This window comes from Electrophorus electricus, chromosome 19, assembly GCF_013358815.1.
Source record: "Electrophorus electricus isolate fEleEle1 chromosome 19, fEleEle1.pri, whole genome shotgun sequence".
Classification (NCBI taxonomy): Eukaryota; Metazoa; Chordata; class Actinopteri; order Gymnotiformes; family Gymnotidae; genus Electrophorus; species Electrophorus electricus.
The window spans coordinates 4,313,906-4,335,784 of record NC_049553.1 but is presented as its reverse complement, the minus strand read 5'-3'; the positions used below and the strand labels follow the sequence as shown (position 1 = coordinate 4,335,784).

At 42.2% G+C, this 21,879-nt stretch overlaps 1 protein-coding gene, 1 long non-coding RNA gene and 2 other non-coding genes across 7 annotated transcripts in view; 2 read left to right on the top strand and 2 right to left on the bottom strand.

The window, feature by feature from the left end:
• Nucleotides 1–6,306: 6,306 nt before the first annotated feature.
• The window catches only part of LOC113577349 (nuclear factor 1 B-type), an 82,957-nt gene continuing 67,384 nt past the window's right edge, over nucleotides 6,307–21,879 (top strand). For 2 of the 4 annotated variants that reach the window (XM_027009947.2, XM_027009944.2), the window contains exon 1: nucleotides 6,307–6,402. In XM_027009947.2, the coding sequence (XP_026865748.2) occupies nucleotides 6,307–6,402 (96 nt within the window). Of the gene's footprint in view, nucleotides 6,403–17,843; nucleotides 18,218–19,944; nucleotides 20,424–21,879 lie in introns of those variants that run through there. The other 2 variants (XM_027009946.2, XM_027009945.2) reach the window with 2 other exon arrangements.
• trnah-gug lies at nucleotides 12,794–12,865 on the bottom strand. The gene has a single exon. It is a non-coding gene; the product is annotated as a tRNA-His (tRNA).
• On the bottom strand, nucleotides 13,344–13,415 carry trnah-gug. Its single transcript has one exon. It is a non-coding gene; the product is annotated as a tRNA-His (tRNA).
• On the top strand, nucleotides 13,393–14,306 carry LOC118240142. Its single transcript, XR_004775308.1, has 2 exons — nucleotides 13,393–13,479; nucleotides 13,956–14,306. It is a non-coding gene; the product is annotated as an uncharacterized LOC118240142 (long non-coding RNA).

Below are 21,879 nucleotides of genomic sequence, written 5' to 3'. Positions count from 1 at the left end.
CTGAAGCCATCCCTTTGTCGGCCGAACAGAAAGGGGAGACTTCAGGGAGGATAAACTTTGCTTAGATGAGGGGAAAGGCAAAGCCTTTTATCTTGGGCAGGCACTGTATTTTACACAATGTCCCTCCAGTACGACCTAACAAAGAGCTCCTTATATACTTCCTCTGGGCTGGCAGGCCTAATACCGCAACGCTGGGGATGGTTGCGAGGAGACGTCTTTAGATGGTGCAGCGGATAAAGAACAATTCATTGGCTCAGTGAAGTGTGTGTGTGTGTGTGTGTGTGTTGTGCCCTGCTGAAAGGTGGCGCCTGGGCCCGAACAAACTAGTTCTATTGCGAAGTGAATGGCCACCCGTCGTCAACCTCATTTGAACTTACTTATTTGACAAGTTCACTATCCACATCCTTTGTTCTAAAAAGGTGTTATTTAGAATGTAATGTAGCAAGGTTTTATTAAATGTCAGATGCCATCTGCTGTTTTTACCCACTGTGATGATTAACATTGTAAATTTAAACACATTTACGGTAACACACATTCCCCGTTCGTTTAGCTATGACACAGAAAGGCATCGTGTGGCTCTCCACTGTAAGACCGAATTGGCCTCTCTGCAGCTTTCTTCATCCAAGAAAACTCAGTTCATCAGATATCTATCTTTAGTCTCCGAGGAGGCCGTCCTCTCGCAGCCCACGTCAACTCTCGCTGACCTTCGACCAAACCCCCCCCCCCCCGAAAGCTGCCCCGCCCCGGTTCCCTTTCCTCCGACACGGTTGGACGCTTCTCGCCCCGACGCTGTCCGCTCTCAGCGAGGGCTTTTGTTGATTGGCCCGGCGTGTGTCCTCCTCCGTGCGGCGGCGTGAATGACGGCCCCTGTCAGCGCTGACGGGCTCCCCGCCGCTCGCCATTCTCCACGTGAGTGACAGCCGCTCGTACCTCCCCCGCGCCGCCCAAAAGACCGCCTGTGTCATGGCAGGGCCCCCTGACCCTCCGACGGGGGTGGGTCGGGCGTGGGGGGGGGACGCTGGAAGAAAAAAAACATAGACTCTTGTCTGGGAGTCTTTAATGTTGCTCCCTCTCTGAGAGCGTGAGTCCTGACCTCGAAACAAATACTGTCTCCCTCACCTTAGCCAGGGTTCATTTAGAAGAGTGGATCACTGTGGCTTACACCAGTGGGAGTGAAACAAAGGTGTTTGGATTGGGATTTTTTTTAATGATATGTTCCCACTGCATTGTCTTCATCATCATTTTGATGAATTATTAAGATTGTCTAAGCACCATGAGTTCTTCTTATCATCACATGTATAAATAGTTTCCTCCAGTAGTTTCATGAGACCCGTGAAACTGTATCACATTTCTTGGAATTAACTATCAAGCTTGAGAGAATTTTGCACTGGGCAAAAGCTTGTCAGAAATCCGCTAGCGTTGCCACCTCTAGAGTTAATCCGTCGTTTAACGCTGACTTTCCATCGTTCCGACAACGTGGCGATTTGTCGCAGCATGCGCTGGGTACGACGAGAGCCCTGCCCGACTCATGTCCGCGTGCAGGCTCAGCCCACGGAGGCTCGTCCCTTGTTTGTGTGGTCTTGTTCTTTCCCCGAGCGCCGTAGCCATGTTCCCTGGAACATACACAAACTTCTGCTACTTCTGGAGTCAATTAACCCCCTTTTGTCTATCTCCTATTGTCCGTAAGCAGATGTCTTCTTTTCCCACAGAGTGACAGGTGGTCATTTGTGTGCAAATTAGTATCTCCGGTAGATGCCGGACTGTGGATTTCATAATCGGAACAATTGCAGCGAGGCGGCTATGTTGATGTCATGCTGCATGTAAGATGCTCATGTATCATCTTTTGAGTTGCCCTATTTATTACTCATAGAATATGTAAATATCCTTTCAGATTTTGTTTTTGTTACCCAAGTCTGCCTTATTCTGGCCTAATTAGACAAATGACCACCTGTTATTGTTAGTGAATTGGACATCTGGTTAAACAAAGGAGGGAATTATGGGAATAAAGCCTAATAAAGAGTGCATAGAGGAGTGATATGCTGGATGATATCCTGTGAATCCAGTTCAGGATGACTGGAGGCATTATAATCCGAGGGTGAGTTTAGTCATTCCCGACATCAGCAGCACTAGACCGGGATTAACAACAAACCTTAGGATGCCGTTTGCAGTGAGTTAGTTAGGACACCGCCTTTCTCATTTTTATATTTGTTGGACAGTCTGTTCCATATCAGCTCAAAGACATCCAGGGCTTTATAATAAATGCCATGCCCCCCCCCCCCCAAAAAAATCATTATCTGTTGTCATTTGACTAAAAAAGTAGGAAGAAATGTAGGAATGTGTTGTAAATAAATTCAAATAGGTGTTTAAAGTATATTTAATTATTCTGCAGTGCAATTAATTGATTCACATACTTGATGATAAATCAAGAAAAAATAATCTTATGTTCATTTAAATCTTCAAGTTGATTTAAGGTTTTCCTAGTCTATACAGTGTTTATATATATATATATATATATATATATATATATATATATATATATATATATATATATATATATATATATATATATATATATATATATATATATATATATATATATATATTGCCTCTGTCTCAAACATTCCCACTGAAGGTCATAAGTAGGTCTCAACATGAGGCCAAAGTTCAAAGTGATATCGTTGGTCTTCAGCTTGCAGCATGTGCCTGGAGGGCTTGGCTCAGCGCACAAGAGCTTCATGACAGCTGCACCCGAAGGGGTCAGGATTTCCGGGCCATTTGGTGTATTGACTGACACATTGATTTTTCCATGTAAATCCCGGGAATACTTTGCTGAAAAAGAGCAAAAATCCAATTAAAACCAGTGTGATAAAATAAAAAAAAAAGAGTCCTAATCCAGTCAGGCTGAGGATATGCATTGATCGGCATGGGTGAAAATGAATATTGTGTGCATGTGAACCACAGTGGAAATGCGCATCTTAAGTGTCTTCTCATCCAGCTAGTGCCATCTTCCTTTCATTTTAGCAGATGGGAGAGTGTCACATAATACAGCACATTTGCTAATACTAATATTTAATGCTAATTTCACTGTTCTGTTACGTCCTGTAACAGTCCTGCTCAAAGTCTATAGTGTGATCAGGTTTTCATAATTTTCTGTTTAGTCAGCAATGATGTTGTTGTATCATCACATCACATCAGTGCCACAACAATAGTACTGTTTTGTTGTTCTATGTGTATTTTCTTTAATCTTCAATTTACTCAAATAAAAGATTTCCATGAAACTAGAGTGATTTGAGATGACCTAGACCAGAGGCGAGGTTTTTCTGTTTAAAATCGATTTGACATTGTTGCTGTAATGTGTTATGGCTCCAAAATTGTAGAATTTGATGAATACGGTCACCCCGTGTGGCCTCCTGTGTAAATGTGGGAAAGGATTCGGAAACGAAGAGACCGCCATGGCGCAGAGGGGGTGGGCGACGGGCAGTCAACACTCAAGGTATTCTTCTGCCTCGCGAAATGCCGCCTCGACCCTCGAATGCCAGTCGCACCGCGCCTCTGACTCGCAGGATGTCCGCGCACAATCCCACAATTCACGTGGAGGCCGGCAGCTGCCGGCGGGAACATTCTGGGAGGAGGCGGAGGCTGGGAATGCGCCGTCTGAGGGAAAGCGGCCCGTATAGGTTACAAAGAGTGGCCCAAACATGGCACAAAGCTGGCATTCTCTCTCCGGCCGCACCACGCATTCCGGGGAGGCAGGTTGACGCGGACATCTTGAAATGTCAAAAGTCCGTTTGTCTGAATGTCTGACAATGCAGTGCTGAAAGGGTGGGATGAGCACAGCACTTCCGCGTGCAGTTTTGCATGTTCCGAGAGAGACTCTCGTAGAGTTGGGGATGGCAACCATGCATGTCGCGCAATGCATACATTCTAGATGGGCATGTTACAGTATGTTACAGTATGTTATGTTTTCTGTAAAAGAGTTCATAGGTTCACATAATTTTGAAAAAGTAAATAAGTTTGTTGCATTCCCTTAAATTTTTTTAAAAAGTTATTTACGCTATAGTAAATGTGGGAAAAACATTTGCTTTAAAATTAATAAAAGCGTTAGTATTCACAGCATGACCTTTTTGAGCACTTACAGCAAGACCTATTACAGATTAGCCCAACTAAAGGCATCACTGAATTAGTTTGTGGCTAGTTTCTGTATGTCTTGGTCAGATGATATGATTATATGAAATATTCCATTTAAAATGTTAAGATTTAAAAAGCTCGTTGATATTTAATGATATTTTATTATTGGAATGCTAATAGAGACAGTATAGAGAAAGGCACTGAATGCTACATACTGATAAGAAAGTAAGAATCTGTGGAAAAATGTATCTAGCCATAGATGACAACAAGTCATGATACAAGTCATGCTAGCAGTAGTGATGCAATGTACAAACAAGAACATTTTAGCTGTTGCACCTTTAATTACTGTTAAACTATTATATCTTTAATTACCGAAGAGACCCCAGTGGCTCCATAGTTGAAATTATAACACTGACATCATTTTAGCACTTGTTTGCAGCTGGAGCAGATGTGTTGTTAAATCCCCTATTCCCCAGTTGCTTTACTTTCCAAATACTGATTTACATTACACAAACATGCTTTGCCCTCAGGTTTATTTATAAATTCTCACCATGCAGTGCTAAGCACCTTGAAACTTCAAAGCCGTTATGTCTTCGTCACGGTTTTTAACCGGCCATAGAGAATGCGTACGGAAGGTCCCAGGTGACCACTGAGATGTGCATCCGTGGTCCCGAGTTCTGAGTCTCCCCTGAGGGTAGCTGTGTCCCTGAAAGGAGTCCAGAGCAGACCACAAACGGGCGTAAAAGGGACACCTACGGACGTCAAGGTTCTAACCGGATAAAGATCAAAGGACAAGGCCCTCGCAGAATGATCAGGTGATCAATGTGCTGAGTCGAACCCGCACGCCAGGATGCTACTCGGTTGCCGGGACGCTGCGTCTCTTTTTCGTGGAACAGCCCTGAAACTAAACTCTCTACGAGGTGCTCGTCACTGCTCACAGCGATTAAAAGACGAACAGACAAAAGTATTCGTTAAATAATCTATAGCCGTTTTTGAATGTTTTTAATAACTGGTTGGTTACTGTGTAAGTATCTATAAGAGATGTTTACACTTATGATGTAATCGTTAATGTAAACAGTTTTCCGTGCACTGTATTTTAGAAAGAGTTTACATTTTATTTACTTAATAAAATTAAGAAACAGTTTTAATAAATCAGATTAATAAATCCGTTTATAGAGTGTATCTGATTAAAACACAAGACAATAGATAATTTATAGATAGATAGATAGATAGATAGATAGATAGATAGATAGATAGATAGATAGATAGATAGATAGATATAATACATAGACCCACCCAAGACCCTTTCACTGCATAGGCATTTGTGCACCATTTCTGTGTTGCGTTTAGAGTCTTAGGAAAGTGAAACGCTCCCAAAGACTTGAAGAAAAAATATCCTGCTCACAGAATGAACAGTAGGCTGAGAATACCTGTGTGTGTGTGTGGGGGGGGCTCTTTTTCCAGGTCTTTTTTGATCTGCTGATTTTCTCAGTCTCGCGTGTGCTCTGCCGCCCCCACCCACCCGTATGAGTTCTGTGATATCTGAACCATGGCTAGCTCTCATGTCTATGAAACTCCCCACTCTTTGTTTAGGGAAATTAATTCCTACTTGGGCCTCCCCTCGTTGACTAAGGGGGTGTCAGCAAATGGGGGGCTGAAGTGTGTGTGTCCGGGAGGTGTGTGCGTTGTGGGGTGAGGGCTTGGGGTAGGTGGTTTAAACCGCAAGTCAAACAATATACAATAGACGAGAATGCAAATAAAGTTTATACAGCATTTTCTTACAAAAGCCCCTCACTGGCTCCACTCTTGCCGGACTCCTCAGGGTGCCATAAAAGATCCATTCTCCTATTCTACACAGCTTAAAAAATTAAAGCCCTGGCCGAGGGGTGTGCGTTCGTGTGTGTGTGTGTGTGTGTGTGTGTGTGTGTGTGAGAGAGAGAGAGAGAGAGAAAGCGAGAGGGATCGAGATCCCTGATCCTGTCATTACAGGCAACAGCGGAGGCTGGAGTCCTCGCTCGTGCACAGGACTGTGCCAGTGTATGTTTGTATGTGTGTGTGTGCGCGCGCGTGTGCACGTTTTCCCATAATGCAGCGTGATAAGGCTTGGCCTACATGAGGCTGAGTGCGTGGCGTCTGATGAAGACTTGATTAGGTGTGTTATCTTCTCCTGAGCTCCTGATGAAAGCTCCTGAAAACACAATGGCTGGGAAAACAGCAGACAGCTCCATCAAATGGCAGCTATGCTATGACATGACAGCCAGGACCTGGTGGATGGTAAGTTTGGCATTTTTTGGAGCATTTTTTCTCCCTAATTTTTTTTTTTTTTTTTTTTTTTTTTTTTTTTTTTTTTTTTGGGACCAGTGACTTAGGGCCACATAACTCCTCCTTCAGAGCGCTTCACTGCGTGTGTTAAGGCAGAGTTCAAGAGGTTCGTGTTACAGCTTTGAGAAAACTTCAGCATTTGTGAGCAAAACCTGAAAATGATATTGTCTTTCTGTTGTTTTGCCGGTCAGCAGGAACGTTAGCATTTTTGGCGGACCTGGCGTTCGACACGATGCTGCCCTCTTACCTCTGTGGTCACCCCTTTTCAGATGTCGACGTGTGTGTTGCCGCTCAGCGGAGTGTGTGTGTGTGTGTGTGTGTGTGCGGGGGGGGTGTGCGCGCTCGGGTCGGGCAGGTTGCAGGAGTCACGTAACCCCGCTCTTGGCTGCCTGTCAGCGGGTTGACGCTGTCTCGGGGAGTCCACGCTCTCCTGGTTTTGGTCGAGGTGCTCAGTCACATCGCGACAGTTCACGGAGCGGACCCCGTTCCGCTCCGCGTTCGCGTGCCCGTTTGGGTCCTTGGCGGTCTTGTGCCCTGGCGGCACGTTCCCATCGGCAGCGGGACAAGGAGCAAGACCCGGGTCCTCACCCTAATTCTGCCCTCGCTGTCCCGCGGTGGCTTCGGTCCTGCGGCCAGCGCGGTTCCCAAGCCTCCTTCACACTGGCTCCCTGTTCGGTCCCGCGTTACTTGTGGACACTGTGCCTCGAGAAGGGGTCTCCGGCTGCACTTGCTGACATTTTTTGCCTCTCTGTTTGTCCATTTTCCCCTAGCCACTGAACAATGGGCTCTTGTCCGGAGCTCTGATCCGAACAAGGCTGCTGCTGGCTCTTGTTCTACTATGAATATTAATTTCACCTCAAAGATACAAAGCAAGCCTTTCCCCCACTCTGCCTGCTCCTCAAGTTTCCTGTTTTGAGGTTCTGTCACATTTGAAATAACCTGTCTGGGACATTTTAAGAAAACTGTAAAATGTTTCTAAGCTAGAGTCGTCTTTGGCGTGACGTGTACTGTGCAAAAACCACAGACTAAAAAGGATTGTGATAATTGTTTTTATTATTATTTAAGTAAGGACATTCTATTTACATATAACCTAGGTGAATTTAAGGTATTTAATTTCACAAAACCTATATGTTTCATTTAGAAGTATTAGACTACATGAAAAGCAATGTTTTATATGAAGAAAATCAAGGAGAATTTGGTCTGAAAAGAATTTAATTATTGTCTGATGGCTGTCGTGAATGTTATCAGGAAATGTTTTCCTTTCTCAATCTCCACCTTTAACATATTTTCTTTCCCTATATAAAACAAATTCAACATAGACTATGTTGCAAATATGTCAGTTAATGGTTTCTGCAGTTATCTAATTAAAACTTCATACAAGTTTAAATAAATCCCTTTAAAACTCTTGACTGACAAAAAATCCACAGCATGCCTTTATTTCCATGCTTTATTTAATGCATTTTATGGGTTTTTAAGTTGCAAAAAATACATTTACATAGTTTAAATCCATTCTCAGAATGTGTGTCAAATAATGTGGCTTTGGCTTCACTTTCACACCTCAGTTGCACACCCAAAATTAAGACATAAAACCGCTTTAAATCGGTTCATGTGTTTTATGTTGACCGCGGAGAAGCTTTGGTTTGTGTGCTCTTGGTTAGAGCCTCAGTTCAGATGAGGACTCACCTGTGGAACGAGGATATGAGTTTAGACTTACAGGTGCGCGTGACTGAAGCCATTTCACTCGGCCGAGGGGCAGCCCTTCTGGGAATGCTGACCGCCAGGGCAGGCTGGCGGAAACAGGCTTGAAATGTGCCCAGGTGGGCGGATGCAGGGGCAGGCGTTTTCGTCGCTGTTCCATGTTGTCGTTCATTAAAGCAGGCTCCCCTCCTCTTTCTCTAAGTTTTCCGAGCCCTCGTTTCTCCGGGTGTGTGTGTCGTCGCGCCCCCCCACGTCTGGCTCGCACCCATACAGCTGGGAGACTGCTGTCAGTTTGCGCGCGGCCTCGGAGCAATCTGGCCTTCAGACGCTGCTCCTGGCTCCTCGGCCAAATGTAGGTCGGGGATTAGCATAATGCCACCTAATTGCGAATAACATTAGCATCGAGTAAGGCAGTAATTAAAAGGATTAAGAGAAGGGGAGAAATAAATTAGGGATCCCTCTGATGGGTGTGTCTGAGGCATGCTCTGAAGGCTCCTAGCCATAATGCTCAGAGACATGTCGATGGAGGAAAACAAGTGTCCTCCTCGGCGACCAGTTATCTAACCGCCCGCGTTGTGTTGTGATGTGCGCATCACTAACGCTGCACTATAAGCATGGGCTTAGTCGTTATTCGAGGAAAATTGCTATAGCGATAAATTCCCGAGGCGAGGAAGGAGATTTTGCAGCCTGTGAGCGTTTTGGTCTCAGATGAACATATAACATGGCATCTGTTAGATCATAGAAGCACAATAACATCTGCATCGGCATTTCCAACATTTTGCACATTGAACTACACACTGTCAGTGGTCTAAAACCAAATTTAACATTGTCTAGATTTAAATTATATTGTAATAGTCTATAATCAATATTTCATGATGTGTGTTTTAAAACAGATAATGAAATTTAGCTTTAAAGTGAATAGAAACTTGTAACTTTCAAGTAAATGTTTACTAACGCATGGGGATTTTGGTCGATTAAAGTTTGGGAAAACACGTTTATTTGATTTCGTGCTGCAACTTGTTAACAGAAAGGCTCATACATTAAGCTGTTAAAGGAAAATACATCGTAACGCAGTGATATAAGAGGAAAATAAATTGAGCAAGTTTACTGCAACTTTTGATGGTGGGTTTATATTGAGGAGTTCGTGGAGACTTTAATGAGTTTGAGTGTCAACTCCTCTATTTCGTGTACGATTGACATGCAATCTTAATTATAGACTTCCACACCTTATGGACTTAACCATGAGCTGACCTCACACTTGTCTGACGTTTATCTGAATTCACATTCGATATTGCATCTCTGGTCTCCAGCACATCCCACTCATAACACTATTAGAGGTAAGAAACGTGGATGCAGTGGAATCCGTTTGGCCATTAGATCTAAGAAAACCGACAGATTTGGCATGGGTTCGTTGCCTGGTCATTAGCAGATGTAATGTAGTGTCAGTTAAGAGGTCAGAGGTATTAGTTTGCCTCATTCGAACGGCATTCATTTGCTGTCCACCACTGAGAGGTCGAAACAGGCACAGGTTAAGCGTTAAGATGGCCCAAACCGAGAGATATTAATTATTGTTGGTGATAAAGCTAGCATCATTTCAGGGGCCACGGCGTGTCCGGTGTTCTCTCGTTGCTGCGGCCCCGTGTCTGAAAAGGGTCTGCCCTGCGTTATTAAGGGACAAAGAGCTTCTTTGTTGTGGTAAGGGGGAGGGGCATGGGATGTGAAAGAAAGGAGGGACACATGAGGGGGAGAAGAGGTGGCTCATGGGAAGGCGGTTCGAGCAGCCGAGGAGGAACACCTTTATGGGGTGACCTATCCGCCCTCACCTTGAGGGGGCGTGGCTTACGGAGGATGAGGCCACTCGAAACGGCATTCCGGTAGGGAGAGTCTTGTCTGGAGCGTGCGATCATGGGCCGGGCAACAAGGAGATCCGTCCCGTTCCGGTTTTGGAATTCCAGAGGGATGCACGTGAGGTCGGCCCAGGTTTCGGCAGACAGATGAGAAGCGTGAGCGACCACAGTGATCGCCGTGAAGCCGCCGACTGACCGAACTTGCACAATGTTAAATCCCAGAGCAAGTGTCCTTAGTGCGTCCGCTCCTCCACAGCTAGGCCCAGGGTAGTGTGAGTAGTGTACACCTCTGCACAGGACCCATGTCATGGGTGATTACGCACATTCCCCATACCTCCACAGTAACAAAGTTCTAAAGTAATTACATTGTTTTTTATCAGTCTCTTTGGAACTACACACATAACCATCGGCCATTGACAAACACCTTGCAGGAGTACAGTCAGAGTGTATCCCATCTGTCACCATGCATAGTTTGGGTTAGCTATCTTATCATGGTCCAGAAGTACATTCAGTTCAGAAGTACAAATGTACAGCTATAATATGTCACTTTAGTAAGTGATGTATTTTTCAGCAACTTTATAGCTGTACCTATAGGCTACAAGTCTTTTTTCTGTCAGCCCTATATTAATATTCATGGGTTTTTGCATAAATATTGTTTACAGCTATTTGAATATGAATGTATATTAACACATCTAGTTCACAGTTGCCCTTTGGTCAAAACCAGGTCACTCGTAAAAACACAGTTGTTCACTTGACCTCAGGATGCAATACTGAGGTCCACCAGCAGTGGTGCGTTACAGATAACACTTGACTGTAAAATGTTATGGTATCATAATTGGCACATGTACAAAGAAGTTGTACCAACAAAACACTGAGTATCACACTTTTGACAAACCGAACAGTAGTTCCACTAGTACAGTCCTGCATATTAAGGGTTTTTATTCCCCTAGTGCTACTACCATTGCTACTAATACACATTACACACAACGCCATCCATTTATTTTCCTGTAATAGTGAATAAAATATAACCCAGCCACTGGGGGTGTAGGTATCAGTGCACTCTTAGTGCCGGTCCCAAGCCTGGGTAAATAAGTAGAGTTAATAGTGAACAGAATAAGAGTATAGTAGTGTTGTGACCCGTGCCTTTTACCAGATGTAAAGAAAACACTCCCCTTACCAGTCTAAACAGCAAAACTGTTTTGCTGTTTATTGTAAAATGGTAGGAGTCAGCAAACATTGGCTGCGAGCATGCAGTGGCAGATGCATCGTTTTCACCGAGGAGACATGCGTTACGTGTCAGCATCTACAACTGAACAAGAACTGAAGGGCGGTGCTTATTGGAGATACTGACTGTACGGAGGGCACATGTTCAGAGACCAAACGCCCGCAGATATGCAGAAATTCCTGTCTGGTGTGACATAGGTGCATACAAGGCCTGTTGAAATAATGCAGACAACAGACGTGCGGTGAAAAAGAAAGCAAGCAGACAGCAGTTTTGTTTTGCTTCTCTGTGAAGGCCTGCCGCTTCTTCCTTTGTGCTTTGTGCGGTGGGTGCATGTGCGCGGCCGTTTTGTGTATGTGTGTGTGTTTAAATGACGGGTTTTGGCAAGGCTCCTTGTTTACTCTATGGTTTTGTGTGTGTGTTTACTCTATGGTTGTGTGTGTCTGTGTGTGTGTGTGTGTGATTGTGTGTGTGTGTGTGTGTGTGTGTGTGTGTGTGTTTACTCTATGGTTTCTCTTTGTTTATTTGTATATAGCTCACATTGCTGCTCTTGAACTTGACTGCCAGGTTAATGGTTTCAAGAAACAAGGGACATCCTTCATGAGTTCTAGCAGGTGCAAAGGATTTCCCACTGTATGTGGAAACACACACACACACACTTGATCTCTTTCAGTGAAGATTTAGATTAATACTTGTATGATATGGGCCAACATAAGCTGTGTTTTCTTTCCTTTCATAAATGGTTTGACATATTAACTGCTGTGATTTGCCTAAAACCAGTGAAAATAAAACACGTTTTCAATGGATTATAATTGAATCTAACAGAGGAGAGGAGGTAAAACAGGTGAAAGGGTGAGACAGGTGAGAGAGATGAGCGGTCTGTCCACATTGTGACTAATTAGTTAAGTTTGCTCTTACTTAGTTAAGTACCCATAATAAACCAACAAAAAAAAAAACAAGCGTGCAGGTCAACAAACAAAGCAAACAAATAATTATTTAAAAACTCCAAATATGCTTTTTCTTTCCCCCTATTCTCAATGAATTACAGTATGCTCTATTTGCCTATATTTGCCTACATTTTGACGGTGTTTGCCTGTATTTGTAAGGTGTTCTGTTGCCATCTAGCGTTATAAAGGGTGCACTATTGCTGGGCTGTCGGGATAATTGGTCCAATTTGCCTACTTTGCACATTTGTCACTGATTCGTTAAAGTATTTTATTTCCAAGTAGGATTTGCTTTAGACTATATGTTTTCCTGTACAGGTTCATCACCTTAAATCAAAATTTACTTAGCTCTCTGGAGCAGCGCACAAGATTACGCGCTATGAACCAATTATACAACTCTTTCTTGGGTGAACTATGTTGTTTATTCATTTCTTACAATATGACAGCGCAATATAGCAAATATCTTTCCAAAATAAGTGACTGTATTACATAGAATTCCCATTAAATTAATTAATGTCCGTTTAAATGTTATATAGTTGTGGCAGTTCCTTTGTTTGTATCTTTAATAAACAATGAAACCGTAGACGCGTTTAAAAAAAAAAAAAGGAAAAGCAAATGATCTATAGTAGGTTTGCCGTGACCCGGATTCGAACCGGGGTTGCTGCGGCCACAACGCAGAGTACTAACCACTATACGATCACGGCGAGCTACCGAAGATGTTGCGTGTAGTTGCCTACATACAGGGCGCATCCTTGTGGACCAAATGGTAAAATGCAAGCAAAATGTTACTTTTATTTAATATTTGGTGATAAATACAATCTCGTTTTGGTGTAGAACAGCGCAGAAATGTCTTCACAAACGAAACCTGTAATAATGCATATATTTTCTTTGAGAAATAAACCAATCAGGCTCGAATGAAGTGGGTAAAGTTTGCAAATGTAAAAAAAGAAAAAAACAACTAAATGTAAAATGACAGCATATTTTTACAACAACAATAAAGCAGCCTATAAAACAGACCAGCTGATATGAACAAAGACAGTGAGAACGGAAAGAGCAGCTTCTATTCGCAGTTTTTAACCAAAAGTATGCATTTTAATTAATTTAAATGACTGAATTAATTAACCTTAATTCATCAGTAGAGTAAACTAACTGCAAAGAACGAAAAATGTGACGCCTTTCCGCTGCCGTGACCCGGATTCGAACCGGGGTTGCTGCGGCCACAACGCAGAGTACTAACCACTATACGATCACGGCGAGCTAGAGGGCAGCTGCTTTAGCGCCCACTCTTACCGCTTTTCCTTGCCTCCGTAACATTGACGTGAGTTTTGATTGTATGCCATTACCTGTTAACGACAATACGAGGTGATTGCTGTAAAATATTTCTAGAAAGGGCATTGTTTATTTCCGTCGAGCACTGTAGTACGCGGCAGGCACAGTAGCTAGGTTAAGTTAAAGCGTGGGGTATAAGAAGAAAGGTAGCTAGGGTTAGCTAGCTAATCGAGAGAGACTAAACGCGCTACGGTTAACTTTACGCTCCCCCACTGCATTACTTCAGCACTCATACACGTTGTTTACTGCAGTCTACAGCGAAGTGTTATTAATATGCATCGTCAGTAAAGCACTGTAAAGCAACTACAAAATAAAAAAAAAACAGGCTCTGTTAGAATAATTCGAATTAGTTAGCAAAACCGCAGCAGCAGATGAGGCTACGGTCCACTTCATCGTAAGAAACGTGAGACGTGTCAGGACTGCGCCTTTGCTTAAACCATGAGCCTTTTCATTTGATCCCCAAAGGTCCCGGGAGCCTGGGTACTAAAGCACCATACGCAGTGGTGAACCCAGACCACATACCCGAGACATGTCGGTCGACCAGTTCAAGAAGGAGGCCTTAACTTTTCAACTGTACGTGATACCTGCAGGAACGTGTGTCCCACCTGGAGCCAAGAAACGACTCGCAATTGCCCTCCGTCTAGCAGGCTGCATCCCTGGCCATTCAAAAGCAAGCACTTTGCACGAACTAAACATCTTCGTTAAGGCCAAGGACAATATCTTAATATACACGAATTGTAAGGAAGTGACTTTTGGTGATTGAAAAAAAGCCATAAGTAGACTTGGTTACAGGATTACACAATGACTTTAATTCATTCATCCGTCCATCTTTTTATTGATTGATTGGTTTAATTGATTGATTGAATGATTGATTGAAATATGATAACTAGATTTATTAATAGCATATTCCAAGTCACACACACCCAACTATTCCTAATCTAACCTATATAATATTGCTATAACCTGCAAAGGTAAATCTAATCCTAAACCCTACTCATCAATATAAAACACTAATAAAATCCATGATTAGACTACTTTTAAAAATCATATTTATAAGCAAATAACAAAAATCCTCACTTGTTGGAATTTTACTAAGATTATATAAATGGCAACACCCAAAACCACACCTACAACACACACACAAAACATATATTCAAAGAGGCATGCATGCACATGTTTTTGTAAACAGTTTAGTCCGTTTTAACATACTTTATATATCAGTCAAAAAATAAAAATACATTTAAAACAATAAAAAAATACTGTAAGCTACTGTAAGCAGACCAAAGAAACATCCTAATATAAAATGTTGCGATTTTCAAATACAAATTTCATAATTTCCTGAATTTTCCTCTTGTTCATGTTTATCATAGGATTATATGTGTGTGTGTGTGTGTGTGTGTGTGTGTGTGTGTGTGTGTGTGTGTGTGTGTGTGTGTGTGTGTGTGTGAGTGTGTGTGTGTGATCATCACTTTTGTCATCTAAATGATCCCCTCATTCTTATTGTGGAACGTTAACTAACCAGGAAAATATATTACTGTATATTAGGTTCTCACCCTGATACTTTTAGGAGGAAATCGTACACCTAATTATCAATCGCACAGCCGTCAAAGGAATTCTAAGCGCTTTTAGTCATGATAGAGAACTCCAAAATAAAACGAGGATGTAAGTATAAGATAGGGTTTAATGGTGCCGGTGTGTTACAGGTATTGCCAAATCTGCTATGTCTTTTTTGGTCCTACTTGCACATAACTGTATCGCTAACTGCCTATTTGCGGACAGAACAACCTAAAGGCTATTGTCATTTCGATCTCTCAAATAAGGCAGTTTTGTTTCTGAATCAATAAGAATTTGTGGCACATAACTATCGACGACGTTGATAATAAACGTCTTTCGGAAATGTAAGCGGGCACGTATCCTCACTTAGATGTAATGCAAAATAAAATGATGCAGCTTGTGTCCTTGATCGAAATGTGCAATCCAATGCATTTAAAAGTCTACCGCAGTATGAAGAACGAGCACTTACGCCAGTCTCAGAACACAGATCTGCTCGGAATCCTGTCAGTCACAAAGTGGAAAGCAACCGGAAAGTACCCATTTCCGTACAGTTTAAGATTCTTTATTCAGTGGGAAACGAAATAGTTCACTTCAAACTCCCCTTTCCCCCTTTTCTCGTGCGCCTCGTGTTGGCCAAGTTTACGCCTAGGACGCGCGTTTGGGGAAGCGCAGTCCAGTTTGCTCCACACTCCACCTACTTGAGCAAGTGCTCCAGCTAAGTAGTGTCTCTCGGTTGCGTATTTGTTCAGTCAAGCGTCATCGTTTGCACACGAATAACTCGACAAATCGGAGATAAATCAATATATCCGAAAAAAAAGCTTTTCTGACGCTTCGTACATTGCCAAATTAAAGTTGTTTCCCCGTTTGTGTCTGCTGTTCCTTTCGGTAGGGTGTGAGGAAAATGAATTCTTCCATTTGTAACGTCTATGTCTGCTCTGTCTCCCTGCCTCTCTGTGTTCGATAAGGATAAAAAAATCTGATTTTGTGTCATGCACAATAGCCCATGTAGGCTGAGATGTGGTTTGTTTTGTAAAACTATTGATCGGCGTCCCAGTGCACAAATTTGAGATCGGATTACATAACGGATATAAATAGCAATTAAATAAATTATCAGGGCCCTGTAAAGCTACTTTTGTATTTTTATTTATATTCGGTTTGCCTCCTATTATTGCAAAATTAGGCTTTAAATTTTGAATCCAACAATTACTTACAATGAAAATGTAAAGAAAATGTTTAAATGTGGTGCTGTTGGTGATGTTGGCTGGACATTTATATAACTAGTTTAAAAGGTGACATTTCTATTACATCTTCCTTAAAGGTGTTAGAAATTTCACTGGCCAACAAAAAAACCCAACATACTATTTTCTGAGAAGGCATTTTAAATAAGCAAGAGAATAAATAAATTCCATGAATATATTTCAACATACAAAATAAATGCTTATTGAATGACCTTTCTCAATTTTTTAATGTAATCTCACATATGTGTTATATATATATATATATATATATATATATATATATATATATATATATATATATATATATATATATATATATATATATATATAATTAGTTTTAAGAACAGTTAGATTCAAGGTTTTTCTTTTTTTAGGCATCCCTATATGCACACACACATACACACACACACACACACACACACACACATTAGTATGCAGGTCTGGCAGTGAGGGAGCTTCTTCTTGTTCATCTCTTTCTGTATGTATGTGTAGGACTTTGCACATGGTAAGTCCATGTATGTTCTGTTGACAGTATACACCAGTGCAGTAGTACCAGTTGCACTTTAAATATTTTCCTTTAACCGTGCACGAATGCTGCCATGTACATTAATTACAATCGTGTTCAGCATCAGTCACTGTGTATCTGATAAGCAATCTGGGATGAATTGTATTAAAAAGATAAGTGTTCAGTGAAGTATGGAAGAATCCATTTAACACCCAGTTGCCTATAGTGTTGTGGTTAAATATGTCTGATTTAGGTATAATTAAACAGAGGCTAATAATTTTAACATGAATTAAAATGCATACGATAATCAATATATGCCAGATTGTGCTTGCTGCTGCATTTATTAATTGTATCCTCATGTGTGTACTTTTTTTTTTTTTGCATTGACAGGCATGTTTAATGCCTGTACTGGAATAGAAAGTGTGGTTCTGGGATGGTGGTTGAGGTCTGGATCAATGCCATCATTGTGCTCTCAAACAGATGCAATGTCTCTGCCAACAGTGTGTTAATGGTATTTCGTACTCTTTTCTAATTTCAATACATAATACAATATTGCGATATTAAAAAGCTCATGAAAAACTAAAATAATGCCAACTGCGTTTTTAAACAACAAGCAAATATCAAGGAAAATAAAAGTCAATTATTATTATTAGTAGTAGTAGTAGTCGTAGTAATATTAATAATAATATTAATAACAGTATTGTTGTTGTTGTTCTTGCTAGCCATCGGTAATGACTAAATGTCATTGACAATTTGACAATTTTAACTGACGCTTAAAAGAATTTATCTCTCATAAAATGTAATATCCAGCGTGAAATATATGTGTCTATTATCTATAAATCCGCTGGCTTCGGTTCGGGTCTCGCTTTCGGTAGGACTCGGCGCGTGTTAATATGCAAACAGTGACACTGGCCGTGGAACGGAAGTGAGGGGCCCAGGGCGCGCGGAGCGGCGCGCGGAGGGCCCGCCGCGCGCCGCAGCCAATGAGAGGCGAGCGTGCGGCTCCGCGTGCGCAGCTCCGTTCGGCTGCAGCCAGCGGCGGCGACGACAGCCACGCAGAGAAAGTAGAGGCGCGGACCTGCCCAGCCTTCCCCTCAAGAAAACTCAGCCTCTTCTGGATCGCGTTCAACTGAGCCAGTAAAAACCTATCCAAAAGTCTGACTTGCAGAGGAAGGAAGATAAAAAAAAAAAATTTAAATCAGAGGTGCTTGCTGACTTGATTTTGCCGACTGTCTGCCAAGAATTCTCTTCCGGTGTTGGGGTTTTTTTTTTTTTTGCTTTTTTTTTGGAGAGCACTACAAGAAAAAGAAAAGAAAAACAAATCTAAAAGCACCTTTTTTTTTTTGGAGCTTGAGACATGTGAAGGTACCGGCTTCGGTTTCGCTCGGCCTACAGGACACCCGTTTAAATCCATGCAGTACAGTGCAATGGTACGTTAACGAGGACTATCGTGTCTTTACTCTCGTTTTGTGCTTTTTTTTGCTGGAGTTTATTGCACGAACGTAGCCTGCACACTCTCGAGCCCACGGTGTAGCCGTAGGTTTAAACTGAACGGGATTTGGAAAACTTGCCGACTTGTGGGGGGAAAAGGAAAAAAATGCTAGTAGATGTTGGATTGTTTCTGTTGTGTATTGGCAGATTTCCTATGTGGGTCGCGTCGTCGTGTCAGAAGTGGGTGACGGAGTTTGCGCCTAAAGAGATCCGCTCTTGGCGTGCGTCCTGCTTTCAGCCAACTCTCCCCTCTTAAATAGCGCTGCACTTTTGGCACGTTGCGGAGCCTTATTTTAGCCAAGTGGCAGCGTTTTACAACACTTTTAATCACTTTCGTGTAGCCAAATCTATATCTGAAGACCACTCGTGTATTTGTAGTATGGGCTCTTTTATCCACGTATTTGACTTCTAAATATATACTCTCGGTTACTTTGTTATTTAAGCATTAGAGGAAAATGCCGAATTCGTTTGTACTTGGCAATCTATTTCTGTTCATTAATAATTGTCCGATTTCAATTTATGCTCTGTGTGTTGCACCGGCTTCACATTTATTCCGCTTTTACTGTGCGGACTGTTTGACCTTGAGTGGCTGCGCCGAGGGTAGCGTGATCCAGCGCAGAAACATTTACTCGGTGTACTTTATAAAGTCAGGAACGACATGCTTGGTGCCCGGAGGGGGTGGAGGGTGAAAGGCATTGTCGACTTTGACACAAGATTACGACGTGACGTGATGTGAATCATTATTAGTCTTGCAAACAGACCAGTCTTGTGCTTATTCCTCTCCCGGGACCGCGCGGTCAACCGGGATGCGTGACAACAACCGTCCCAATTCCGTGGGGCGCCAAAGTCAAACCACAGTGACATACTAGTGTGCCAAAAGCCGTTTAGCTATTAATAATCAAGCCGTGTGCTCTTTATCGTGCTATCTTCCAGGATCCTTTTTAAAAAACCTGGTTCTTTTGATTACTTTGTGAACTGTGGGGTGCAGTACTCTCAAGAAAAATGCGCTCCGGATAGCCAGACATGAGAATTATTGGAGAGTCACCCTGAGACCTACAGGTGTACACGTGTAATCAGTTCCCTCTGAACTGGGTATAGGTCTCATGTAGTACTATTAGAAGAAGAAGATCCCAATAAACGTTTTGGACAGGCCCATCTGATAGTGTCTAGAGCTTAGTATGAAAAATATGCTTATGGTCTTAAAGCACTTCAGAGTTGTAAATATGCACTAAGCTACGTTGAAATACCGCTCACCTTAGCGTTATAATATTACATATGTCCTCGTCAAAAGCTAATCTGCCTGAAATGTCTGAAGTTTCAGTTGGCGTTATCCGCAAATGCAGCACGGGGTATTGAACATCTTAATAGAAAAGCGACTAATTAGTTGCGCTTTATTGCCTAAAATGTTCATATCGCACAGGCGGTGCATTGCAGTTAAAAAGTTATTTGAGGAAATAGTGTCTACACGAATATAGACCAAAAAATCTACTTGAAATAAAAGAGTAATGTCGAGTGGAAAATGGGATCCTTTCTGCGTGCTGCGGTTTTGAGAGGGAGACGAGGAGGTGGGCTACGGATGTGAAGCGCGTATTCTGGAAGAGGAGGAGTATGACTGTAATTAAATGGAAAAAAAATCTCGAGACTGATTTGTTAGGATCCAGCAGACTAGAGGGTGTTACCGGTTGATATTATATCAAGTTTGAAAAGCAAACACAGGATCAGAGAGTTGGCGCCTTCTACTTTCGTATTGCGCTGGTGACATTCTTCAAGATTCCCCGTTAAAACAGCATCAGAGTACGGTAGCGGGGTTCCCCCCCCCCCACCTCTACCCACCCTTTACTGTGGTCCGCGGATGCATCCACGGTAATCCCTTCAAGGAGCTCGGTTCTTCAGGCTTTCGTGCTCTTAATCGCGCACCGGAACGTTTTTAAATGCTGAAGCTGGGATCCGCCAACTTCTTCGCCATCCCTGGACCGAACCCTTCGCTTGGTTTTGAATGAGGATAACTCCCACTCGGCCGTGCGCGGTGCAGCAGGCGTCTGGAGAATGAACCGATAATATCAATATCTGGACTTTAGTGACCGATCGATCTTATCTGCACTGGCGGGCAAGGTCGCGATGTATTCGCCGATTTGTCTAACCCAGGTATAACTTCACGCTTCGGCTCTGGTTTTGGGTGGTCGGCTATTGTTGTTTTACGTTTCCTAGTTTATCGGTAGATTTGATAATTTCTTGAAGTATGGCATGTAAGAGTATGCAAGTATAGCTGTTTTTTTCCCGTGACCGTGATAAGTTTATGAAACTAGTTATTTATGACTAAAACAGTGGACACCCGACGCTAGTATTACCCTACCATTTGACCTCATTGTGACCGATGCGGGTTTACGTTATAAGTACTTTTCTTTCGGATATGGCATTTTTGTTCATTAATATATTACATTTACCAGGTGAAAGAATAGTCGAAACAAAGTGCGCGCAACCCTCTGCCACCGACTGTTTCTTTCACGTAGTCTACCCGATAAATTATGGGTGTTGTGATTATTTTTTCTTTCTTCTCGAGTGTAAGTTGTGTAAGTGTAAGCAGCCAAACCTCGGCCTTTTATCATGCGTATTGGCCACATTTATTTTGCCGTAAACCACGGGTCCACCGCCACGGGACCGACTCAGTTAAAAGTAAGGATTTGATATCCAAACCTTAATAATCCAGAATTACGTTCGCGTTGTATCTTAAAACGACTTATTGTTTTTAAAAAGATGAGCCTTTACCTTGGGCTGGCTTTGACTCATCTCGCAAACATTTTTTCCCCCATATAGCGCACTTTTCCAGAACTTTTTTTGAGTCCGAACGGGGAGTCACTTGCCGAGTGCATTCAGATGAAAACAACGATAAGGTTGATTCAGCGGTTGGACGGAGTCCGCCGGGTTTGGCTGACACAATTTTACTGTTTATATTTTCCTTGGCACCAGAGAGTGATTGACTGAGATATGATTAGTGTAAAGGAGAGAGCTCTGCCCGGTAAGGCCCGCAGCGTTCAGACGGCGCGCAATTGCGCAGCGGCGACTTTTTCCGCGTTTGAGACCTTCATTCATATACAATAGCATTTTCGTGCTTTTGATAATAATGTAATACTAGTCGAATATACGATATCGCCAGTGTTTTTAAAATATGAGCAGAATCCGGCAGACACGCTAAACCTGATCACCGTACATGCTTGGCATACAATTGATCTGACGTTACTGGGTACAATTTTCAACCCATCGAATGTCGCTGTTCAGGAGAGATGTGGTAGGTTACCAAAAATGTTCATCAAAAATCTCTAGCAAAGTAGCAAAACTAAGGAATGGATTTTAGTAATGTTCGTTTGAGGCGAATAGTTTTTCCCTATGCACTTGGTCGTGGTCGAATGGGTGTAATTATTTTAATATTTTCTCACTTTGTTTTATTTATTAAGATAATATTTTTTCACAATGTATTAAACTTGTAACCTTCGCACTGGGGGATTATGTATTTGCTTTATTAATCATTCACATTTTCAATAATTGCATTTTGTGCATCTTGCATAAATACTTGTAACAATAATTAATAATTATTAATGATTAA